General features: G+C 43.8%; 1 protein-coding gene across 17 annotated transcripts in view; it reads left to right on the top strand.

Annotated features, from left to right (window-relative positions):
• The window catches only part of LOC116102039 (protein transport protein Sec16B), a 71,327-nt gene that overhangs the window by 32,814 nt on the left and 15,407 nt on the right, over positions 1-23,106 (top strand). For 16 of the 17 annotated variants that reach the window (XM_031386216.1, XM_031386319.1, XM_031386251.1 and 13 more), the window contains 12 exons: positions 1,044-1,156; positions 1,826-1,946; positions 2,836-2,935; positions 4,040-4,184; positions 4,767-4,921; positions 5,239-5,300; positions 7,213-7,348; positions 8,000-8,230; positions 13,077-13,174; positions 15,644-15,725; positions 20,322-20,439; positions 21,997-22,108. In XM_031386216.1, coding sequence (XP_031242076.1) covers positions 1,044-1,156; positions 1,826-1,946; positions 2,836-2,935; positions 4,040-4,184; positions 4,767-4,921; positions 5,239-5,300; positions 7,213-7,348; positions 8,000-8,230; positions 13,077-13,174; positions 15,644-15,725; positions 20,322-20,439; positions 21,997-22,108 — 1,473 coding nt within the window. Of the gene's footprint in view, positions 1-1,043; positions 1,157-1,818; positions 1,947-2,835; positions 2,936-4,039; positions 4,185-4,766; positions 4,922-5,238; positions 5,301-7,212; positions 7,349-7,999; positions 8,231-13,076; positions 13,175-15,643; positions 15,726-20,321; positions 20,440-21,996; positions 22,109-23,106 lie in introns of all 17 variants that reach the window. The other variant, XM_031386327.1, reaches the window with a different exon arrangement.

Below are 23,106 nucleotides of genomic sequence, written 5' to 3' on the forward strand. Positions count from 1 at the left end.
TTGTATCCCAAGTAGAACTTCATATAACTGCCATCATAGAGTGATTGGGATGGAGGGAGGGATGGTAGAGACATAAGAGAGCAGATGGCACCTCTATGCTTTGTGATTGTGAGCTGTGGAAAAGCTTTTCCTAGGATCCCATGAAAGGCTTCACATTTTCACTGATTTTAGCTCGATACCAAGAGCACCAACAACCCCAGTGTCTCAAACTATACCTGGAGGGTGACAGACATGCAAAGATCAGTACTTAATCCATAAGAACTTTAAAAGAACTTAATTTTAGAGAAAACAAATAGAGATTTTCAGATAACATGAGGAGGAAGAGACCTTAGAGGTAATCCTGTGTCAGAGAATCTTGAACTCTTACTCCCCCGGGCCCATAGTATTGAACGAAATATTTCACAGAATATTAGAAGTCACATATGTTTTCCTTCATCTCTTCTAGTTGGGATGATATCTCTCTGCCCTATGGTTTGAAGGTTAAAGTTATAGCAATTATTATAAAGAAATTTGCCTCTGAGGTTATTATTAATTGACAGAAACACTAATAATGTTCCTTTTCCCGATCCTTTTGGGCTGTTGAGTCCTCAAGAGGAATTGAGTATGTCAAGGACAGAGATAATAAAAACAATCACGCTGGCGATAGTGTTCCTTCTGTCTGTAATATGCATCAAAATTCCAGTGGCTCATGGAGTTCTATGCTTTCCTCAGGAAAGGCTTTTTCTCAGAGAGTACCAGGGTGTCCAAGATAACAGCTTTGATGGTATTGCATATTTGGGGCATGAGAATATTGCTGTAAAAATAACTGTAAATAAATTCCTTTTAACAAGAGCATTTCAAAGTAAAAAAGAGCTTTATTATAAAGGACACGTCCTTTTTGTAAAGCAAAGGGCCACCTCGGTTCTGATTTTGTATTTTCTGACCTAATATGGCAGATTTCTGACCTAATCAGGAGATTCTAGACTAGGCAGTTGTTCTGTCTTCTGGAGTTGTCTGGTTCATCCGGTCTCCCTTTGTTTTCGGCTGTCTTTGTGATATCTCAGGTCAGGCTATGGGGACCCCTATCAGAGATACCACACTCCAACACCGAGAGACGAATATGGTTATGGTAATTACTACTACCACGGACATCCACAGCTGTTGCCAGAAGAAAGAGGTATGGAGTAACCTCCAGAAGCCTTTGGGGACTAAGACGCATGGGTGGCCTACTGCCAGGGCCACTAGCATCATGTTTGGAGAGCCCGCCCTTTGATTATACTGAGACTACCCCTATGATACCTGTTCTGTGGCTAGTGTACACTTCATCCACCACATTTTCCTCTGATTCCTTCCTGTAGCAAAGGTTCTAGTTACGGTTTAAGTAACTGAAAAGTCAGTTCTTCAGCCTTTCAGGTATGCTGAGCTGTAATGTGAATGCAGCAATCACTTTATCCTGGGGGCAGCAGATGAGCAGTAATGGGAGTTCCATACCTGAGACCCCCACATGATAGGGTATTGTGCTATGACAGTTTATGACCAGCTACCATAGAGAACCTGTTTCATCATGGAAAACACACGCGCACACACACACACACACACACACACACACACACACACACACACACACTGTTATTGTGAAACTATTTAAAGCTCAGTAAACTGGTCCAGAGCATCTTGGGGGCTTCCATTGTTAGCTTTCACCCAGCAGTCGACTCAATTCAGCAAATACATTCTCATACTTAATGTATCGCAATACCCCAGCTCCCCAGCTCTCTAGTATCCTTCTAAAAGGACTGGCAGAAGCAGCAAGTGACCTGTCTCTGTTTTGCTTTCTCTGAGGGTGCAGTGGCAAGGCAAGGGAGTCCTTATATCTGGCATGAAGATCATGGAGACCAGAGGTACTTCAGTGAGCATCATCGGGAGAAGCGCAGTAGGACCTTTGGAGCGAACAGTGAGACCCAGTTCCAGTAAGTGTGAAAACACAAGCCACACCGACGAGAGTTAGTTAGACTCTGTTGGGACAATCTTAGGGCATCTGGTAGTGGGCCTGGTCCCGTGGAAGACAGTCTGCTTTTGTTCCAGTCACAGAGACATGCGCATAGTCTTAAGTGGTCCAGGCCTAAGAGAGCTGTGCTGTTGCCATTCAGGACTAGTCTACATCCTGTAAGGTTACTTTAGGTCCTCAGTGGGAGAGGATGCATTTAGTCCTTCTGTGACTTGATGTCCCAGGACTGACGGGTACCCAAAGGGGGACTCCCCTTCTCTGAGGAGAAGGTGAGGAGGTAATGGGGAGAGGAATTTGTGAGGACAGGACTGAGAGGAGAGGAGGGGGATATGACTGGGTTATAAAGTGAATAAATAAGGAACAAGTTACTTGGCCCATTTAGAGGTCAAGTCCTGTATTGGCCTCAGTGGTCTCCCAGTGATTGTTATGGCTGGGGCCTTTCTGGGGCTGGAGTGTTTCTCTGTCTCCTCTTCCTGGTTGTAAGCATAGAACAGTCTCCTAGCATAAGACATAGCAGGACTGGACGTTGTTACTGAAGCATTTGTCCTGGCGCCCTTAGCCTTGGAATTCACCCAATGCAAGGAATCTTGACTTAGGCTCTTCTAGGAAGGCAGGCTGTAGTCATTCTCCACAACGTCTGGATCTCTTCTAGTAATTGTGTGTGGAACCCAAAGATTCCATCTTTCTAATACATAGATAGAGGTGGGAGAGAGAGAAAATGCTTTTTGCTGGAGCACTCAAAATGGCCTGAGATGCTCACACTTAGCATCGGGCCTGCCTCCAGCAGAGAGTCTTTCAGCCTTGCCGGCTTGCCCAGGACCTGTCTCAACACTGCTGTCATTTTGCTGCAGACTTACCAGTAAGAATCCATACAGAGACAGCCCTGCTTCTATGTCTGGACAGGAGCCGCCTGGGGAATTCTTTCCAGAGAGTGAAGCCCAGAAACAAAGGGTGAGTAATCTAGAGTGACAAGATTGAGGCCTGTGGCCGTGCACCAAGCCACCTTGTCAGCAGTGGCCAGCGGGGATGGGGATCTGCCGCTGCAGCAGAGTTCCCGGTCACACCACCTTCCCCTGCTTTCCTCCGTCTGACCTGTCCCTGTTTTGTCAAGTGGGTAGAACTTAATTTACTGCAAGGTGCTTGAAAAGAGAAGAAGCCGCCATCTTAGGTGTTAGGGCGCCCCAGGGGACTAGAGGTTTAGGACATAAAAGTTGTTAGAATCTTTTAATTTAGGTTTGAAAAGCAGCCTTGAAATCTCTCCTGACTCTTTAATCTCTTTTCTCTAAAATCCTAATGCATGCACCATCTAGGTCACAGAATAGAACTCTTTAATAGCATTGATATAAATGTTTTATTATGAAATAATTTTAGATTTATAGAAAAGTTGCAAAAAATATTGTAGAGATGAACTCTTAATTTTTGGCAGGCTTGAGCTAGTTTTTTCTCCCTGATTAGATTTGGGTGATTTTTTTTTTTTTTTGTAGTCAGTTTTTCTGTATCTATTATTTAATAACATAGGGCATAGGTTGTGGTGACTGATACTAAAGCCCCAATGTGTGAACAGCACTTTACAATGTACAAAAGCCTTTGAATGTCCTGTTTTAGTCATCTCTCCTGCAATGTGAATTTTTTGCACATATGTCTGAGGGGAATTCACATTATCCAGAGTATGCATGTGTTTATAAAATAGCTAGTGCATTAATAAGTAATGTGTATAGGGCAGATACTTTAAATTCATATTGCAGATGAAGGTATTGGACCAGGAAAGCCCAAGTCACCTATTTAAGGTCATAGCAGAAGGTGGCAGAAATAGAAGTTGAAATTTGAATTCAAAGTCTCTTGAGCCCACCGGGATATCCATGCACCATGGCATACTTTCTTCTTTCCGTGAATCCACAGTCACTGAGCCTCGTGGGAAGTTCAAGCTTTGTTTCTTTGAAGGAACACTTGGAAAGACAAGCAAGCTCTCTGGAACTCCTTCCTACATTTTTCAATGAAAAAACTACAATGAAAAAAAACTTCATTTTTTTTTCTTTTTTTTTCCTCCCCCTTCAGTCATTGCTGACCAGCAAATCCAACCTTCTCCAGCAGCATGAGTCTGGGCTCAGCTCTAGCAGCTATGAGCTCAGTCAGTACATGGCAGCTGCTCCCGAGGAGTATGAACCTATGGTGTCGGCCGCATGGAGGCCTATTCAGGCTGGTGGGTACCAAGTGGCCACGGGAGCTGGTTAATTCTGATAAGGAAAGGTTGGGTCACGTGGGAAGTCACTCTTCTGTGTTACCAGGAATGGGTCTACTTATTATTGGCCTTATTGGCGTATGCGGCTCTCGCAGGTAGAGAGGCCAACTTTGGATTGTTTTCCTTAGTAATGGAGCATGCATCCTAGGTGGCTCGTGGAAGGGAACACTGCTGCTCCTAGTCATCCTTAGGTTGGGCTAGGAGGCACTCTGGAGTGTTTTCAGGCAACAAGTGAGAAAATATGGGCCAGGGAGAACTGGGTGAAGTCTGGAGGCTTGCCACATGCGCGGAAGCACCGGCTGCAGTGGCTGCCTGTCCTCTGGCCGCGGTGGAGAATCTGAGAGGAATGTGTTATCATTTGGGCCATTTGCATTATAATCTGACTTGTTCTTAGAGGGTTAAATCAGAAGAGAGTGTGACTTTTTCTAACCAAGTATCCCACCCAGCATCTCATCTTGACCCAGGTGGAATGGGAACAGAAATGTACCAACTAAAAAGTACTGAAAATAAACCTAACGATGTCCACATGTGTCTGTTGGCCAGATGACACCTCAGCGACTGTTCCCAAGGCACCCATGAGGTTCTTCTATGTTCCCCACGTGTCTGTGAGCTTTGGGCCAGGAAGCCAGCTAGTATGTGTGTCCCCCAACTCTCCAGCTGATGGACAAACGGCCCTTGTTGAAGTGCATAGCATGGAGGTAATTAATCAGTATCTTGGGCCTTGAGGATGCAAGCCCTCACCTCAATTCCGTTGCTCAGGTTTTCACTTCCTTTGCTTGAGGCTTGGCATCTCCAGGAGGGGGGATGGAATCACACATGCCCTAGATTGTTGGCAAGAATGGGTGGGCTTTTCTCTGAAAGAAGCGATGCTGGATTTACAGTTTCCCTGAGAGCTAGTGGCTCCACAAGGCACTGAGCCACACCCTAAGACCATAGCCCTGGATATGAGACTGGATTCAACTGGTGGGGACTGGCTGGAAGAATCTTGGGGACCTAATTTTATTTTCTACTCCAGGTTATACTTAATGATTTTGAGGATCAGGAGGAGATGAGAGCTTTCCCAGGGCCCCTTATTAGGTAAAGTACTGCAAGCGTTGTTAAGGAAGTGTGTATGTGTGTGTGTGTGTGTGTGCATGTGAGACATATGCACACATGTGTGAAGGAGCACACATGCATACACATATGGAAGCCAGAGGAAGACACCTGTCGTTTTCTTCTTTCTCTCCCTCATCTTTTTTGTTCTGTTAGTTTCTGAGACAGGATCTTCTCTGACCCACTAAGCTATGTCACCAGCTCCTAAATAAAAGTGTCCGAAAGCTGAGGACCCCTCCTGCCCAGGCCTTGGTTTCCAGGGAAGAAAACATCTATTTTATTTGAAACAAATTTCTCTATGCCAGTCGGTTAGAAAAAGAGGTGGCCTGAGTAATTTTGGCAAGCTGCTTCATATTTGAAGGGCAGAAAGAAAAGTAAGCTGAACAAGTTAGATATCTAAAAATAGTTCCGTTTTCTAGAGGTGAGCTGGTAGGGAGCTGTACTGTTTCAAGCACTTGATGGAGATTAGTGGGGAAATGGAGGACAGCCTGGAAAATGTTCTTTTTTTTTTTAATTTAAAAAAATTTTTATTAGATATTTTCTTTATTTACATTCCAAATGTTCTCCCCTTTCCTGGTTTCCCCTCCCCCCCCAAAAAAAAACAAAAAAGAAAACAAAAAAACAAAAAAAACCCAAAACCAACCAACCAAACAAAAAAACCCCCCAAAAACCCCAAACTTATTCCCTCCTCCCTCCCCCTACTCAACAACCCCCCCCCTTCCTGGCCCTGGCATTCCCCTACACTGGGGCATAGAGCCTTCACAGGACCAAGGGCCTCTCCTCCCATTGATGTCCAACAATGCCATCCTCTGCTACATATGCTGCTGAAGCCATTAGTCCCACTATGTGTACTCTTTGGTTGGTGGTTTAGTCCCTGGGTGCTCTGGGGGTACTGGTTAGTTCAAATTGTTGTTCTTCCTTCTTAAAACGAGCTTTTCTTGAGCTGAGTTTTCCAGTTTCCTGACGTTGTGAACGTCTGCCCTCTGCAGGAATGAACTGGAACTGCTTTAGCACTTTCAGCCACATTTCAGTGGGCTTTAGCCTGCCTGTGCTGAGGCCTGGGTGGGTGTCAGAGGCCAGTATACCAGGTACCCTACTAAGTAGTGGCTTATCAGCCCTCTTTACCTTTTTCCCTTGAGAAATGATATAGCAGTCACTCTGCCTACTCCAAAGGCCGTAAAACTCTATTCATATGGAGGCCATTTCATGTTACTTTATACACGTAATCTTATTCTGAAGCTTGCCCCCAAGCATGTGCTCACACATGTATGTGTGTACAAATGTAGAGGCCAGAGAACAATCTTAAGGATCATTCCTTAGGTACCAAACACTTTCCCCCCTATGTCTTGCAGGTTTGCAAAAAAAAAAAAAAAAAAAAAAAAAAAAAAACTAAGCGGTGTATTAAATAGTATGATGCTAACCTCACTTGGCACTGATTTGTTGAATGTTCTTGAGCAAAATATAACGTTCATTTAACGAGCACTTATTTGATAGATGCCAAACAGTTTGCTCCCCCCTTTTTGTATGCAGGCAGCTGTTTGTTTTTAAAGTCCCATCTTAAGGTAGGGACGACACTGAGGCTCAGAGCAAGTGAGATGTTTGTGCCAGTCTTGTTTGTGCCAGTCTTGTCTGACTTTAAGCAGAGCCCTTACGTGCCATTCTAAGAAGTCACTTAAGGTCTTTGAGTTTACTTTCCTTATTTAAAAGATGTAAGAATGCATAAGAGAATCTCTGAAACTCCTTCCTGTTCTGCAGGGAAAAAAAAAAGATTTTGCGATTCCAGACTTCCAGTTCTGGGCGGTCACCCTTTTGCCACGTTTAGCTAGTTGATCAAACGGGGAGGCTAGGCGCCTACAGGGAGAGTCGGTCTGCTCAGGCCTTGCTTTCTGGCCCACAGGGAAGACATCCACAAGGTGGACATCATGACGTTTTGTCAGCAGAAAGCAGCTCAGTGTCTCAAATCTGAGGCACCAGGGAGCAGGGACTCAGCTCTGCTTTGGCAACTGCTGGTTCTCCTTTGTCGACAGAACGGGGTAAGTCACTGTTTTGATATAGGGGGCAGATGGAGGCCGGGCTGAAGTTTTAGTCTTTGTGGGAGTTGGTATATAGCACAATTAGAAATAAAAGTCTTAAAAAAAAAAAAAAGAAAAAAGAAAGAAGAAAAAAGAAAGCCGGGCGGTAGTGGTGCATGCCTTTAATCCCAGCACATGGGAGGCAGAGGCAGGTGGATTTCTGAGTTCGAGGCCAGCCTGGTCTACAGAGTGAGTTCCAGGACAGCCAGGGCTACACAGAGAAACCCTGTCTCCAAAAACCAAAAAGAAAAAGCAGTCTTTACACAGCACTGTTCCCCTGAGGGAAAGTGCAGCTCTGGTGCCAACCAACAACAGTGTGCCAATGCTAACCTTTTCTGGAGAGTGCCCCCTGCTGGCTGGGGTTTGTTGTACAGTCCCTGGATTACTGCACCAGCCAGTGGAATTGAGTGATTCCAAGGGGCTTTGTGGCTGCCGACAGGCAGTAACCACTATAGTGCTGTTTGAAATTCAGTCACTCGTAAAAGATCTCCCGTGTATTTGCCCGACTGCCTAAGGAACAAGACAGAGATGCTGCTGTCTCCCTTCTCCAGCCTGCGCCCAGCCTGGGGACTGGTTGGAGCATCCCCCAGGATGACTCTCTTTATCCTGCAGTCCATGGTGGGGTCTGACATCGCTGAGCTGCTGATGCAGGACTGCAAGAAGCTGGAGAAGTATAAGAGGCAGCCCCCTGTAGCCAATCTCATCAACCTGACTGATGAGGACTGGCCCGTGCCGAGCTCTGGGACTCGCAACCTGCTCACTGGGGAGATTGCCCCCAGTGTAGATACACCGGCGCAGATCGTGGAGAAGTTCACCAAGCTGCTCTACTATGGAAGGAAGAAGGTGAGAAAGCCTTTCCCTCGGGCTTCCTTCAGATGAGTGACCACCATCCCTCGCCCCGTCTCCCACTTCTCCGATGATATGACCAGAATACACTTTTTTTTTTTAGATCGTGTGAAAAGTCCAGAAAGTTAAAGCAAGAAGAATAAAAATACATAGGTGTGTACCATCCACACCTGCAGTGTTCATGTTGTCCTACTGTTAGATGACAACATCTGTTTCCATTTTATATATTTATTCCCACCATTTCCTCATTAAAAATCAGTTTACGTTCCATAAACATGCCAGGCATGGTGGTACACTCATTTGGCTGAGGTAAGCAAGACTGAGTAGGAGGCCAGTCTAAGCTATAAAGGGATACCCTGTATCAAAACAAATACCTCCAGAGAATATGTATATAATTGTTGATTTCTTTTTACATTTCATATCACATGGTAAAATACCTTAATAACATTAAATATGTTCAGCTAGTGCACTCTTATTATTTTTATAGCACCAAGAATTTAACACAGTGCCTTGTACATGCTGGACAAGGTGCTCTGCAGTCAAGCAGGCAAACAAACATTCTAGGGCTGGAGAGGGGGCTCAGTAGTTAATCATGTCTACTATCCTTCCAGAGCATCTGAGTTCAGTTCCCAGTGCTCATGCTGGGCATCAATCACCTATGACCCCAGCTCCATGAAGACCTGGCCTCTATCCTAAATGGGCTCCTGGAATCATATGACCATACTCCTTCCCATACACATAATTTAAAAGTAAAGAAAAAACAGGGTCGGAGAGATGGCTCAGTGGTTTAGAGTCCTGAGTTCAATTTCTAGCAACTACATGGTGGCTCACAACCATCCGTAATGGGATCTGGTGCTATCTTTTGATATATCTGAAGAAAGCTACAGTATATTCATATATATAAAAAAATAAATATATAATTCTAAAAAATTATTAAAAAATGAGAAAACTCACTACCGCTGGACACTAAGGCAATTCATAATTTTACTACTCATTACAAATTATACAATTGAATATTTTACTAAGAATTAATAGATGGAAGGCTGCATTTCTGTTTCTTTATATATATGACAGCTTAGTTTATGGAAAGCTTGTTTATAAATAATATCCGTGCCTCTGGAACTCAGGCACTCCTGTCACCACCGAATGCTGGGGGACTCTTGCCTTGTTTACTTTTGAAGTTGTGCCCATGTTTTATAGAAGCCATAAAGTAAATTGGAATATTTAAAATTAAAATCAAATCAATTTAATTTAAAAAACCAGAAGGTGATAGGAATATAGTAGAGGAAGACTTCGATCCCCAGGTACTATATTTATCTCTTTAAAATAGCTGGGAGCGCTAGAAAGATGGCTCTGTTGTTAAAAGTTTGCATTGTTCATCCAAAGAACCTGAGTTCGAATTCTGGCACACATGTCAGGCAGCTCAAAACTTTTCTTAACTCAAGTTCCTGGGGCATAGACACCTCTGGCTTCTGTGAGTACCTATACAAACTGCATCCATTCACACAGGCTCACACAGGTTCACACAGGCTCACACACACACACACACACGATTAAAAGTAAAGTCTTTAAACAATATCTGGAGCTATATTTTGTATGTATAATTATTTTCTAATGGCACCATTCTGTTATCTTCATAGCTTTCATATTTTTCATTTAACGAGATATCTTAGATGATCAACTTTGAGGTAGATAGGGAACATGCGTTCAAACTACTCGTGTAATGAAATGTTTTTCTTTCTTTTTATCTTTTCTGCTCATTAAAAAGGTGGCAAGTGCTCTGAGCTTGTGGACTGTATCCAAAGAGGCAGCATTCCGGGCTTGGCTTTAGGAATACTTTGCTGCACCTGCTCTTTGTGATACTTGCTATATTACAAGGTATACATTGCCTCCCATCTTGTGAAATTAGAGTCCTCGCAATTCATTTACCTCCCAGTAGCTGGAGACCAAGCCATCAGCACATGGGGCTTGGTGGAGAGCACTGTTTTTTATATATACATATAGCCAGAGCATCACCTGTCATTTTGCCCACTATGAAAGAATGCGTGTAAGATGAATTTCTAGAAGCAGAAGTGTTGGGTCAAAGGGTATGTGGTTTATAATTTTGATAGATATTGAAAAGTTGCCTCTGTAGATGCACCAATTTGCTCCGCGAGCAAAGGGTGGAGCTGTTGCTTCATGTGCTCACCAACGTGCCTGCACACTTGTGATCTGTGCCGATCCGAGAGGCGAAAAAGCACAGTCCGGTGGATACATTTGCACTTGGGTTACTCTGAATGAGATTAATTTTTCACCTGCAGTGATTCTTGTCATGGGCTTTCCCACCTTTTCTGCAGATCCTTTTATCAGAGCATGCTGAATCACTGTACTCTTTTAAATATCCTTAATATGTTCTATTCCAGACTGCAAGTCTTCCTTTTTCAGTGTGTGTCATAGTTAGCTTCCCCCATTTTTAAATTTATTTACAAAAATGAGGTTGAATTACTTTTGGGAGTTTCCTTTGACATTTTAAAAGATTTATTTATTTTCATTATATATGCATGTGATATATATATATATATATATATATATATATATATGCATATATGCACCAGGGTGCCTAGGAAGGCCAGAAGAGGGTATCAGGTTACTGGCACTGGAATTACAGGTGGTTGTGTGCCACCATGTGGGTGCTGGGAACTGAACTTGAATCTTCTGCAAGAGCAGCAAGTTCTCTTAATTGCTGAGCCATTTCTCACACCCTTACTTTGATATTTTAATATTTTATCTGAGTTTTTGTGCATGATGTTTTCTTTTTCTGTATTTAACACAATGACATAAAAACAGTGGTATCAAATTACAGCCAGTTCTATATAGTGATTATGTAGCACAGAATTGTGATTTTTGCCAGTGATTCATTTATTTTGATAAAACAATTATCTATAGAGGGCTGGAGAGATGGATCAATGGTTAAGAGCACTAGCTGTTCTCCTAGAGGGACCAGGTTCAATTTCCAGTACCTTGATGGCTGCTTACAACTGTCTATAACTCCATTTCTAGGTAATCTGACACCCTCAGAAAGAGTGCACATAGAAAACAAAAATAAAATAAAATAAAATAAACTGCCCACAGTACTACTTCTCACCCAGTGGGGCATACAGAGGATAAATCAGTCTTGAACTTTTCCTTCAAGAAAGATGCACTATGTCTATAATAACAACAATAACAAAAGCAGAGGTTAAGAAATTATTTTCTACCTGTCAGGCACTAACTCAATATCACCTATGCATTACCTGACTTGTCTCCATGGAGACATGTGTGCTAGCTTCTATTTTTGTTTTACAGATTTACAGGTTGGGGAGCTAGATTTAGGTATGGGGCTTGAATCTGGATAGCGTGAGCCTGAACAGGCTTCTGGGAACACCCCCACACTGAGAGATAGATGAGAGTTAGTGAGTGAGTGATGGAGAGGCGGGGGTGACGGCAGGTGATGAATGAAGAGCTGGGTATCAAGATGCCTTTATTCATATTTGACTCCGGTATTGGTTTTTGGATTTAATAATCCTGCCAACCTTGATATAAGGTCTCAAGTTCTTATTCATAAATTATATTTTGGGGATGGGCAGAATTTTGAGTTAACTGACAATTCCAAACCAATCCATCGGTCATTTCTTTTAAGAACAAATTAAAAAGAATTATGAAATAGTTAAAGCAAGTTAAAAGAATTATTCTAATGCTGTCTTTTCACTTGCTTTGAATCTGAGGTTGAATTCCCAAATTGTGAATATTAAATTTGCCTCCTCCATCCAATAAAATTACACAGAGAAGTGCTGGGGTAATAAAGATTCTTGCTATGTGGAGGTAGAATTAGCCCATTAGTGACTTTCCGCTAGATACCATGTGTTTATTTTCTACCAAAGAAGCTATTAATATCATTTCTAAACCTCAACTATACTTTGAATTAAACAAGCAGATATATGTGTGTGTTTTAAAGTTTGCAACTTTAGCCTGCCTTACTCCATGGTGCTATCAATTTCTCCTGTGAGAGCTCCTGGTCGTTAACAAGCAGTCTCCGCCTCAGGCTCGCGGCTAGCTCCCGTGTACACTGGCTGTGGCTGAAGCACAGTCCTTAATTGCTTTTTGTCAGAGTACACAAATGAACCATAGGTTATCCATCCTCCATACTGCCAGACTGAGGGTGCTGTGACCTTCACCATCTCTAGCTTGGGATGTCCATGGTTCCCCAGGTGTCCTTCCCATTCCAGAAACCTGATGGGGTGAGACACGTTAGGAATGAGTGTGATGGGCTTTATGGGCCAAACCTATAGGTGGCACTGCCATTCCCATGCCATTGGGCCAGGACTTAGCCAAGCTCACAGGCAATGTGGGAAATGTCCACCTATGTGCTTAGGAAGGAAAATGTCACCTCTGCCACAGCTGCTAAGAAGGGCACTCTCCTTTAGCAGGGCTGCAATTTTTTTTAATTCAATTTTTTTTCTTTTTTTTTTTCTTTTTTGCTACTTGTATCTTGAGACTCCATCTCTGGGGTGAAGCCATTTCCTTACTTTTGGTATAGGTTCTTACAAGTATTCTGTAACTTAGACTGAAGGATGAGGCTGCTTGGTGGCCGTGTTTGAGGAGAAGCTAGTGCAATGTCCTAATGGATGATGGCTAGAGCAGTGGACAGTGCAGAGAACAGTTGCATGCTGAGGGAGCCGGTGTTTCCGCTCGGCCTTCTTCATTTTCTACATCTCTCTGGGATTTTCTATGGCTTGGGATACACAAATGCCTACATATAGGAACGGGTTGTTCTAATTGAGTAAACTGGGCAAGGTCCTATTGAATGTCTTGCTTTGCTTCTCAGGAGGCCTTGGAATGGGCTATGAAGAACCACTTGTGGGGCCACGCCTTGTTCCTAGCCAGTAAGATGGACCCGAGGACCTACAACTGGGTCATGAGTGGGTGAGTCTGGCTTACAAAGACCAGAAGAGCAGATAGACCTCCCTTCCAAAGGCAGTGTGTATGTGTGTGTGTGTGTGTGTGTGTGTGTGTGTAAGAGTGTGTAAGTGTGCATGTGAGTGTATGTGTGTGTATGTGTATGTGAGCATGTGTGTATGAGTGTATATATGTGTGAGAGTGTATGCGTGTGTATGTATGTGAGTGTGTATGTGTATGTGAAAGAATATGTGTGTATATGAGTGTGTGTGTGTGTGTGTGTGTGTATGAATGTATAGGGGAGAAGTGAAAAATGCATTGAGAAGTTCCACACATAGTTACCCAGTTCTCTTTATTGAGATGGGTGTAGCATTTCTAATTTCTCAATTCCCCTCCCCTGCTGTCCCGTCCCTTACTCCCCACTTTCTCCCTTCCCCTTCCTTCCCTCTTCTCTCCTTTCTTCTTCCTTCTTATTCTCCTTGTCCTCAACATATTGAGTACTGGGATTATAAACATACCACCTTCATGTTCGGCTCTCAAGGTTCTTTATTTTAAAACATACATTCATTCATTCATTCATTCATTTATTGTGTATGTCTCTCTGAGTGTGTGCATGCATGTGTCCTAGCGTGGTATGTGAAGACCAGAGGACAATTTGTGGGAGTCAGTTCTCTTCTTCCATCATGTAGATCCAGGGCATCTAAACTTAAGTCATCAAGCTTGGCGGTGAATGGCTTTACCTGCTAAGCAATTTTACTGTCCCTAGATTATTATAACTTAGGCAGAAAAGCATTCTTTTAACCCATTTAAATGGAATAAAACAGTTGGGCAATATTGCCCAGGATCAGAGTTTCCAAGAATTGAGAATATTCTACACTGTAGTTGTTCTCTGTGGGAGGGGATGGGTTAGACAGTTCCATTAGTAAAGGAAGAATGAGTGGTGACTGAAGTGTATCTGAGGGAGCCTGAAGGCTAAGTAAGGCATTTTGACTTAGGAGAGTGTTCAGGGCTTAGTCTTACACTAAGGCTGGGGCTAGTGAAAAGTCGATAGGAATAAGATCTGGTAGGACCATGAGCTGTGGTAGACAAGGCATCGATTGGGAATATGGATAGAAAATGTATACTTAGTAAGAAATCACATCAGACAGTGAACTAAGAGCCATGGTAGACCAGGGAGGATGAGCAAGCCAGAATGAGATAGGGAGAGAAGCCTGGCACATAGCCAGCAGCCTGGAATAAGTGTGGTGAAAGATAGTGGGGAACCAGTGTGTAGAGGAGGCATTGTGTCTAGATGGACACTGTAGAAGAGCCTCTGTATGAGTCCTCTACACTCCTGTGCACCTCACAGCTGACAGGCATGAGGGGGTGGCCTCCTGTAGGAGCAGTTTTGTTTCAGAGTGTGAGAAAGATGCCCTGTGTGCATGTTTATCTTCTAGGGCCAGGACATCTATGTGATGTTCTGGAGGCAACTCTCTCAGCTTAACTTCGGTTGAATTGGCCATAAGTCCCATTGGGCAGAGTTGGATGAAGAGCCATACTCTTTGCTTTAAGTTCTGTCTGTGTTCCTATTGGCTGCCACACTGCCTGGTAGTCTGTTCTTCATGATGGTCTCAGTGAGACTCTAGAAAACTTCAGCTCCATCTTCCCAGGGACACATAATGCTGTCTGCCAACTGTTGTGGCCCTAGGCTGGCATGGTGGGCATACTGCTGTCTGTGATGCTGAGTGAGTTGGGCTCCCGTGGCAAGGGCGTTATTAAGCAAAAGATGGTGATCTGAGGGACGATTTTCCCTTTGGGTTTTGGAAATGAACTTCCCACGTCCCCGCATCGTAGCATACATCTCTGCTACAGGTTTTTGCCTTGGGCCATTGATTTTTGATGGGGCTCAGTGAATTGTGAAAAATCTCTCTTACTGAGTATGCTTAAATCTCAAATCAGCTGTAGAGCTTATTATATCCTTGTTAAGCATATCCCACAGTTTGTCATCAGCAGGATCATTTCTGGTCCCTCTTCCACGCCTCCTTGGTTATTGAAAATGGCTATTTAGTGCTTATGAGTCAAAGCTCTACAGACCCAGCTTAGATCAGCCAGAAAAATGATGCTTAGTAGGATGGGTTTGGTGAGGAGGAACTTGAGGGTAGCTGGAAAGGAGGGGCCCATGGAGCAGAGCTTCTAGGTTTACTGCTGAGCTACCCAGACAACCTGGAGATGTGGGTAGACAGCTCACTGATAGAAGGCATTTAGAAGTGACTACCCAAGAATTAAGGCATTAGGGCAAAGATACAGAAAATATCCTTGAACAATGAAGTCTACTCAGGCTGTGCGATTCAGTCAAGATGCAGTTGATCTTCCCTAAATGGCCGCCAAGGCACAGCAGGGCAGAGAAGCCTGGTTTCAAAACAGAAGCTCTGTCAAGTGGAAAGAACATCCAGGCCCATGTGCTGTGATGGGCTCCCTCTGGGCTCGATCCCCACTGACTCTTCTTTCTTCTTACAGTTTCACTAGCACGCTGGCGCTCAATGACCCTCTGCAGACCCTCTTCCAGCTCATGTCAGGAAGGATTCCACAAGCAGCCACGGTACTCTCTGTCACAGACTTCCTTCTGTGTACCCCAGACTCCTAAGGGTTGGGAGTGGGGTGTTGGGGACTGCTTGGGAATGTAGTGATACCTTTCAAGAGGACGCATGAATAGTAGTTTATTAATTATCTGCAATGGGCTTGGCCCACATATGATTTGATACACAGTATTTGATTTCATGCATGGAGATAGCAGTTATTACCCCTGCTTTGCAGGCACAGAAGTAGAGGTGCCAAGATGCAAAATGGCTCAGCCATGGAGATAGTGTGGAGTAGGGTCTGCCTGGCTCCGAAGACCTTGCCTGCCTCTCCCACAGGGCCTGATTGTACAAGAGCTGTTGTTCCTCAGCCTGCCCACAGCTGGGCTGCCCTTCCCTTCTCTGGAGGGAAGTGTTCCCATTGTACATCAATCCTCCAGAGCTGGACACTTCAGGCTTTGGGCTTTTGGAGTTGAACTTGGCTGATTGGAAGGTGAATGCCCGCTCAAGTGCTCGAGAGGTTCTCTACTAGAATAGACCTGATCTTTTTGCCGAAATGTATTCTTTTTTTTTTTTTTTTACCCAATAGCTTTACTAGCATATATATTAGCATTATCATTGACTGTCAGGGTCTGTTTTTGTTTGTTTGCTTGTTTTTTTTTTCTTCTGGGAGTACAGCATAGCCTGCCTTTTAAATGTACACATTCATATCTTAGAATTCAGGAACATTTTTTAAAAATTATATTTTCCAGTATTTATTTTGGTTTCTTTCTTTCTTTCTTTCTTTTTTCTTTTCTTTTCTTTTTTTTTTTTTGAGACAGGGTTTCTCTGTGTAGCCCTGACTGTCCTGGAACTCACTCTGTAGACCAGGCTGGCCTCAAACTCAAGAGATCCGCCTGCCTCTGCTTCCCAAGTGCTGGGATTAAAGGCGTGTGCCACCATTGCCCTTTCCAGGAGTTCATGTATATGTATCTCATATGTATAAACTATATATAAACATGTGAATTATAGAGATATATCTGTCTCCTTTTTGAAATCCATGCTGGCATCAGACTCAGGATAGTCTTGAACCCCTGTCTTCCTGTTGACATCCCCCAACAGGTGTTAGGATTCCAAGCACGTGCTGCCACACCCAGCTTTTACTTTTTCCTTAAATTGAAAATATTCTTGTTCTTTTCCACCTCATACTTTTCTTTGCCCACTCCTGTCTTTCCTTTTCTTGCCTCCGTCTCTGACCTCCATGGTGTATTCCCCAGGATCTCTCGCTCTTGTTTCTAACGCTTTTGTCTCTGTTTCTTTAATGTTTTCCCCATTCCTTTCCTGAGCTCTGCTGATCACATTTGTCTCTTCCTGCTCAGTGCCATCTCTTCCCTGAGCTCCTTTATGTTCAGTTTATGTTCTTGCTTCATAGAAATATTGCTTCATTACCCCTGTTCCAGCTCAATGCAGCATCATTCAATCTCTTACTTTTGGCAGCTGTATCTTATATTTGAAACTTGAGTTTTTGCTAGCTACTGGTTTTAACAAAAATGAATTTCTCATTTCTTCCCTTTGACCCTCTTCTTACTGTAGATAATTCTAAGAAAAGCAAAGCAAAGAGAAATGATGCCTTCTGTCCCCCACCATTAAACCAATGGGCTATTTTGGAATACAGGGTATGCTTCACAATTCAGCTGAACGGAAGCTTCAGCGCTGCAATAAAACTGCATCATGTCACGAAGCACCTAATGGAGGAAGTGATATAATCAGCGTGTGGTCCATTGGGCCTCAGTGACGAGGAGGTAGTGTTAGCTCATTTCCCCTGCTCTTAGCTGGGAGACTAAAGCTCTGCAGGCAATGCACCAGCTCAGTGCCTAGAGTGTGAGGACTTTCTATCCCCTCACATTGAACACAAGGCCACCCTTCTTCTACATGGGTCGTGCCCTGCAAGAAGCACGGCCACTGGATGCACAGATGTGGGTTTCATTCCACGTCTAAGTTTGACTTTGTTCATTACTGATAGGCAGGCTTGGCTGCTATTCAATAACAGTTTTTCTCTTTTGTGGAGATTTTGATGGCCAGCCAATAGAATTATGGGCGAGAATATCTGAACCTACCAGCTGCCATACTTGCTTTCCTATCCCATCAAGATGAATTCTCTCTGTCTCTCTGCTCTGCTCTGCTCTGCTTTGTCTGTCTGTCTGCCTCCCTCCCTCTCTCTTTCTCAGTTGGCTTTACACTACCCTTGTCTTTCTCTCAGGGAGGAGACAGAGGATGACTTCCAAGATTATCTCCTTTTTGTAGAAAAACTTCCCCTCCTGTTATATTCTCGAAGATCCAGCAAGAAGAGGCCTGCTTTAAGTGGGAGTAGCAGTGTCCCTGTGGCATGCAATTGCTGGCAGGAGAAATGTTCAGCCTAGGCTGTGGCTCATGGTCTAAGCCATTGTCATAAAGTAAGACTGTTGTTACTCTGGTGACTTGTTATGACCACCTCATGATATATATGTGCTGTGGAGGTAGGCAGGGAGCATATCACACGGAGCTGGATAAAACGCCTTTCATTCCTTGTGATGATTATAAACACTAAATAACTGCAAATAGTTGGGAACTCTAAATGTTAGCAATTACTGTCCATTTCATTCTCTCTCTGTCTGTGTAACAGGATTGATGTAGACTGTTCGCAAACTACCTTCCTTCTACTGAGGTGGTGTGTGTATTTGTAAGTGTATACACATAAATGTGTGTGCATGCCTATTGTGAAATTTATAAAGTGCAAGCCAAGTGTGAAGAACTGTGCTATGTGCTTCATAGACCTGTCCAACTTTATTGTCACGGGGAGTCTTCTCAGGTAGAAATGATGATCTTTATTCTAGAGATGAGGAAACAAAGGTTCAATGAAATTAAAGACTTTCTCAAGTTCACACTGCTAGTATGGGATAGGTCTTGGGTGGAATAATTTAAAACACCCAAAGAGAGAGAAAAACATTAAAAATGGAAATACATTCCACATTCATGGGTTAATAGAATTACTGTCATGAAAATGACCAATTTACCAAAAGCTGTTTGCATTTTAATTCAATCTACATCAAAATTCCCACCTCATTCTTTGCAAAAATAGAAAACACTATCCTACAATTCATATGGAAACACAAGGCACCCCAGATAGCCAAAACCGTCTGAGTAAAAAGAGCAATGTTGAAGGGATCACTTTTCCAGATATTAAGGTATATTACAGAGCCACAGTAGTACAAAGAATATGGTACTGGCATAAAAACAGACTTGTAGGACAATGGAGCAAGATCAAAGACCCAAACATGAGCACACAAAACTACAGTCATTGATGTTTGACACAAATCCCAAAAACAATGAGCTGGAGAAAAGGAAGCATCGTTAACAAATGGTGCCGGGAAAACCGGATGGCCACATGTAGAAGAATGAAATTGGACTAGCATCTGTCTCCTTACACAAAAACTAACTCTAAATGGGGTCAAAGACGTGAAGTCTGAACAGGAAGAAAGCACCGTGTAGCACTTCACAGTTCTACAGGCCTGATGACTTTTCCCCCCGCTGCATGGTGGGGTCCACGGCCACTGCATTGCCACCAGGGAGTGGGTCTAGAGGGAAAGTGAAGGCTGGCCTGATTTTCTCATTCCTTAAGTGGTAATAGGAATTTCACAGCAGCATTGTAAAGGTTGCCATGTATGGAAGGGCCCTTGTAAGACCAGGACACACTAGCCACTTGTAAGATACTCAGTAACCATTTCATTCTCTCTCTATTTGTGTAACAGGATTGATGTAGACTGATGTAGTCCCTGACCTCTGTGCCGGGTTAGCGTGGGCAAGAGTGATCAATCTTTCATTTCCCTTTTCTCATTAAAACTTGAGTTGTTTTGTAGTTGGGGTAGGGGGGGCAGCAGGGTGTGGGGAGGAGGTTGTCTCTAGATATTTGAAGTGAAGGCACAGGGAAGAAATTGGAAATTAGTAAGTTAATAATGCCACCTTATTTATCACCTTTATAACTAGTGTGTATCTGTGTGTGATGTACATGTGTATATGGGTTTGTATGTGTCTGTGTGCTTTTGTGTATGTGTTTCTGTATATATGGGTATGTGTGTCTGTATATCTGTGTACGTCTCTCTGTGTCTGTGTGTATGTATGCTTATGGGTGTATATGTATGTATGTCTGTGTTGTTTTATATGTGTGTTTGTATGTCTGTGTGTATGTATCTGTATGTCTATGTTTTTATGTCTCTGTGTATCTGTATGTCTCTCTGTGTGAGTGTGTATGTATTTTTGTATGTGTGGGTGACTCTGTGCATATCTGTGTGTGTGTGTGTGTATTTTTATTTTGAGAGAGGGTCTCACTCTCGTCCACACAGGTCTCAAACTCATGATGCTCTCTTAGCCTCCTGAGTGCTAAGTTTACAAGTGTGGGCCACCAACTTGTTCAATACCACACACCTGCTGCTTCAGGCAGAGTGAGCTCCGAATCAATGAGTAATAGCCTCACACACAATGAATAATAGGATCAATAGCATAACAGACATTCCCTGAACTCCATACCTCCATATAAACAGCAGCCTTCTTAACTACACCCTGGACTATGCTAAATGATTCTGTAATTTGTTATTATTTTTCAGTGTTGTGGAGACAAACAGTGGGGAGACTGGCGGCCCCACTTGGCTGTGATCCTGTCAAATCAGGCTGGAGACACAGAGTTGTACCAGCGAGCGATTGTCAGCATGGGGGATACCCTGGGTAAGAAGAAATCGGCTCACGCCTTCCCTACGGCAACTTTCCATGCCTCACATTAGTCAAGTGTTTCCAAGTGTTTCTCAGCCTTTGATACAGTTCCTCATGCTGTGTGACGCCCATCCCCACCCCAACCATAAAATTATTTAATTGTTACTTCATAACTGTAATTTTGACACTGTTAGCCTCCTGGTTAGGAAACTCTGTTTCCCAGAGTTCCCTTTGCTACCTTTGTTTGTTTGTTTTTCCCTATTTCCCAGAATTCCCACTGGGAGCTTTGTGTTTCCGTTGCTATATAGCTTCCTCTTCATTTTCTACTTATAGGTGAGACTGCTTTACCTGGAGCTAACACAGGGGCATGCCACTTCCTGTTGCCTTGGGGCCTTCAGTGGACATATACCAGATGGGAAATGCTATTTTTTCCTAAACCACCTTGGCAACTCTGTCTTTATTTCTATTATTTGTCTGTGAACAGGGCCTTACAAGTACGTAATGTCTGTAGGATATCCAGATCTCTACTTCACAAATTTGCTCTAACTTTTAGAAGTCATGGTGTTCTTTGTGGAATGCTGTGAACAACTGCTCTTCTGAATTTGAAGTAGCCATATGTAGGATTGTGACAAGGGATGGCAGGCACCCAGCTGCCTGCTTGAAAGGGAATCTATGTTTATTGGATATCCGACTCTGTGCTTGGTACTTCACTCACTGTATTAGCTTTCTCACTGCTGTGACAAAATGTCCAAGAAAACCAACTTAAGCAAGGGAATTTCTTTGGTTTACAGTTATAGGAAACACAGTCTACCACGGGAGGCAAGTAAGATGTGACTAGAAGCCTGGTATTCAGTCTGGAAGCAGAGATGCATGATAGGGCTCAGCTCCCTCCCTCCTTCCCCCTTTCTATTCACTCCTAGATCCTAGCCCCGAGGACAGTGCCTCCCACACTCCAAATGAGTCTTCCCTCTTCAGTTAAACCTCTCTGGAAATACCCTGAAGGCCACGCCCAGAGGTATTTCCTAAGTTAGTCTATTCAAGTTGACAATGAAGATTAACTGTAACACCCACTTAATTCAAGTTTAAGGTAGTGGAAAATATTCGGAGAACATTTAAAAATCAGGAACAATTTGGTAATTGATGGGATTTTTTATGAGTACAGGAAAAGCCTTCAATTATCAACTTCAGTAGAGGAAGCAGCCACCCTTCATGAGGACGTTTAAAATCCATTTCTGATGTCCCACTTTACTTAGGTATAGGCATCTCATCTCACTTTTCAGCCTCAGGAAGGACCGTGACTTTTAAAAATTTCCCAGTGAAAAACCCATCAGGGGGATGTGAAACAGCACACAGCATCCTGGTTGTGGCTGATGAGGACTGAAATGCAGGATCCGAGGTCAGAAAAGCTGATGCCGGAGGGGAGGAGACGGAGGTGCCACAAGACCTCCCCTGGTTTATTCTTATGAGGTTTCCTCTCTGACCCTGGCATCTACTATTTACCTGTCTGTTCTACTCAGACGGTGGGCCCCACCGGGTGCGCCTCACACCTGGGTTCTCGTTCTCCCCCTGCAGCTGGAAAAGGGCTTGTGGAGGCATCCCACTTCTGCTATCTCATGGCTCACGTGCCCTTCGGCCACTATACGGTGAAGACCGACCACCTGGCCTTGGTGGGCAGTAACCACAGGTATGTGACGTTTTGCAAAGATGCTTTCCGTGGGTTGTTTTAGCCCGTGCTGGGTTTCATGGCTTCACTATTCATTTTCTTGGGTAAATTTCAGCTACTGCTGGCTCCTCCTCTCTATCTTCTGCATTCGTCTAGGCAGGGTGACCAGAGGGTGTTACATCCCACCACCAGAGGGCCTTTGGTGCTGTTGGTACCTTTGGTGTGTATTGAACTCTTCTGGCCACTGGGTGGCAGCCTAGCTCCACAACCAGAGAGAACAGAAAAAATGAAAAGAGGGAGTTTACAAGTAGTATATTTTGGACAGCCCTGGGCCTATTCTACTTTTTGGGGTCTCCGTACTACTCTAACCCATTAATTTGGAGCACAAGATCCCTGGAACCTTCTGCATTAGTCATTTGTTTTCTGGTAGCCACATATCAGGCCTTTTTTTTTTTTCTCCCTGAAGAATCCCAGAGTTCTGGAGAAGGAGTGAGCTGAACCAGATAATCTTGCCCTGGGCGGTCCTCATTCTTGTGGATCTTTCTACCCTCTTTTCCTTAATAGTTATGCAGTCATGATATTGTGCTCCTAAGAATTCTAGCACTCAAGAGGCGTAGACAGGAGGATGGTAGCAAGCTCAGTGCCAGCCTGGGAGGTACAGTGAGTTCTAGGCTAGCCAGCCAGGCAGGGCTATGGACCTGTCTCGACAGAGAGACATTTCTGAGACGCAGAGCCATCAGTGCCTTTGCACTGTTGGCTTTGTTACAGATTTACCTTGTGAAAAAGGTAATTGCACCAGGGGAAGCAAGGTATGGAGGGACTGGAAGCCTTGTGGAGGTAGCCTCTCGGGTGCACCATCAGGATGGGCTTGGAGTCTAGACAGTAAGGCTGCAGGAGCCAAGGTTGTAGCTGATGTCCCCAGTCCTCGACCACCGTAGCAATATGTGCTCCTCATGGACTCTTCTCTTGAGAGCCTGGGCTCAGACAGTTTAGCCATCTTCTCAAGGAACCCTGTCTGG

The sequence above is a fragment of the Mastomys coucha genome, unplaced genomic scaffold, assembly GCF_008632895.1.
Source record: "Mastomys coucha isolate ucsf_1 unplaced genomic scaffold, UCSF_Mcou_1 pScaffold1, whole genome shotgun sequence".
NCBI lineage: Eukaryota > Metazoa > Chordata > Mammalia > Rodentia > Muridae > Mastomys > Mastomys coucha.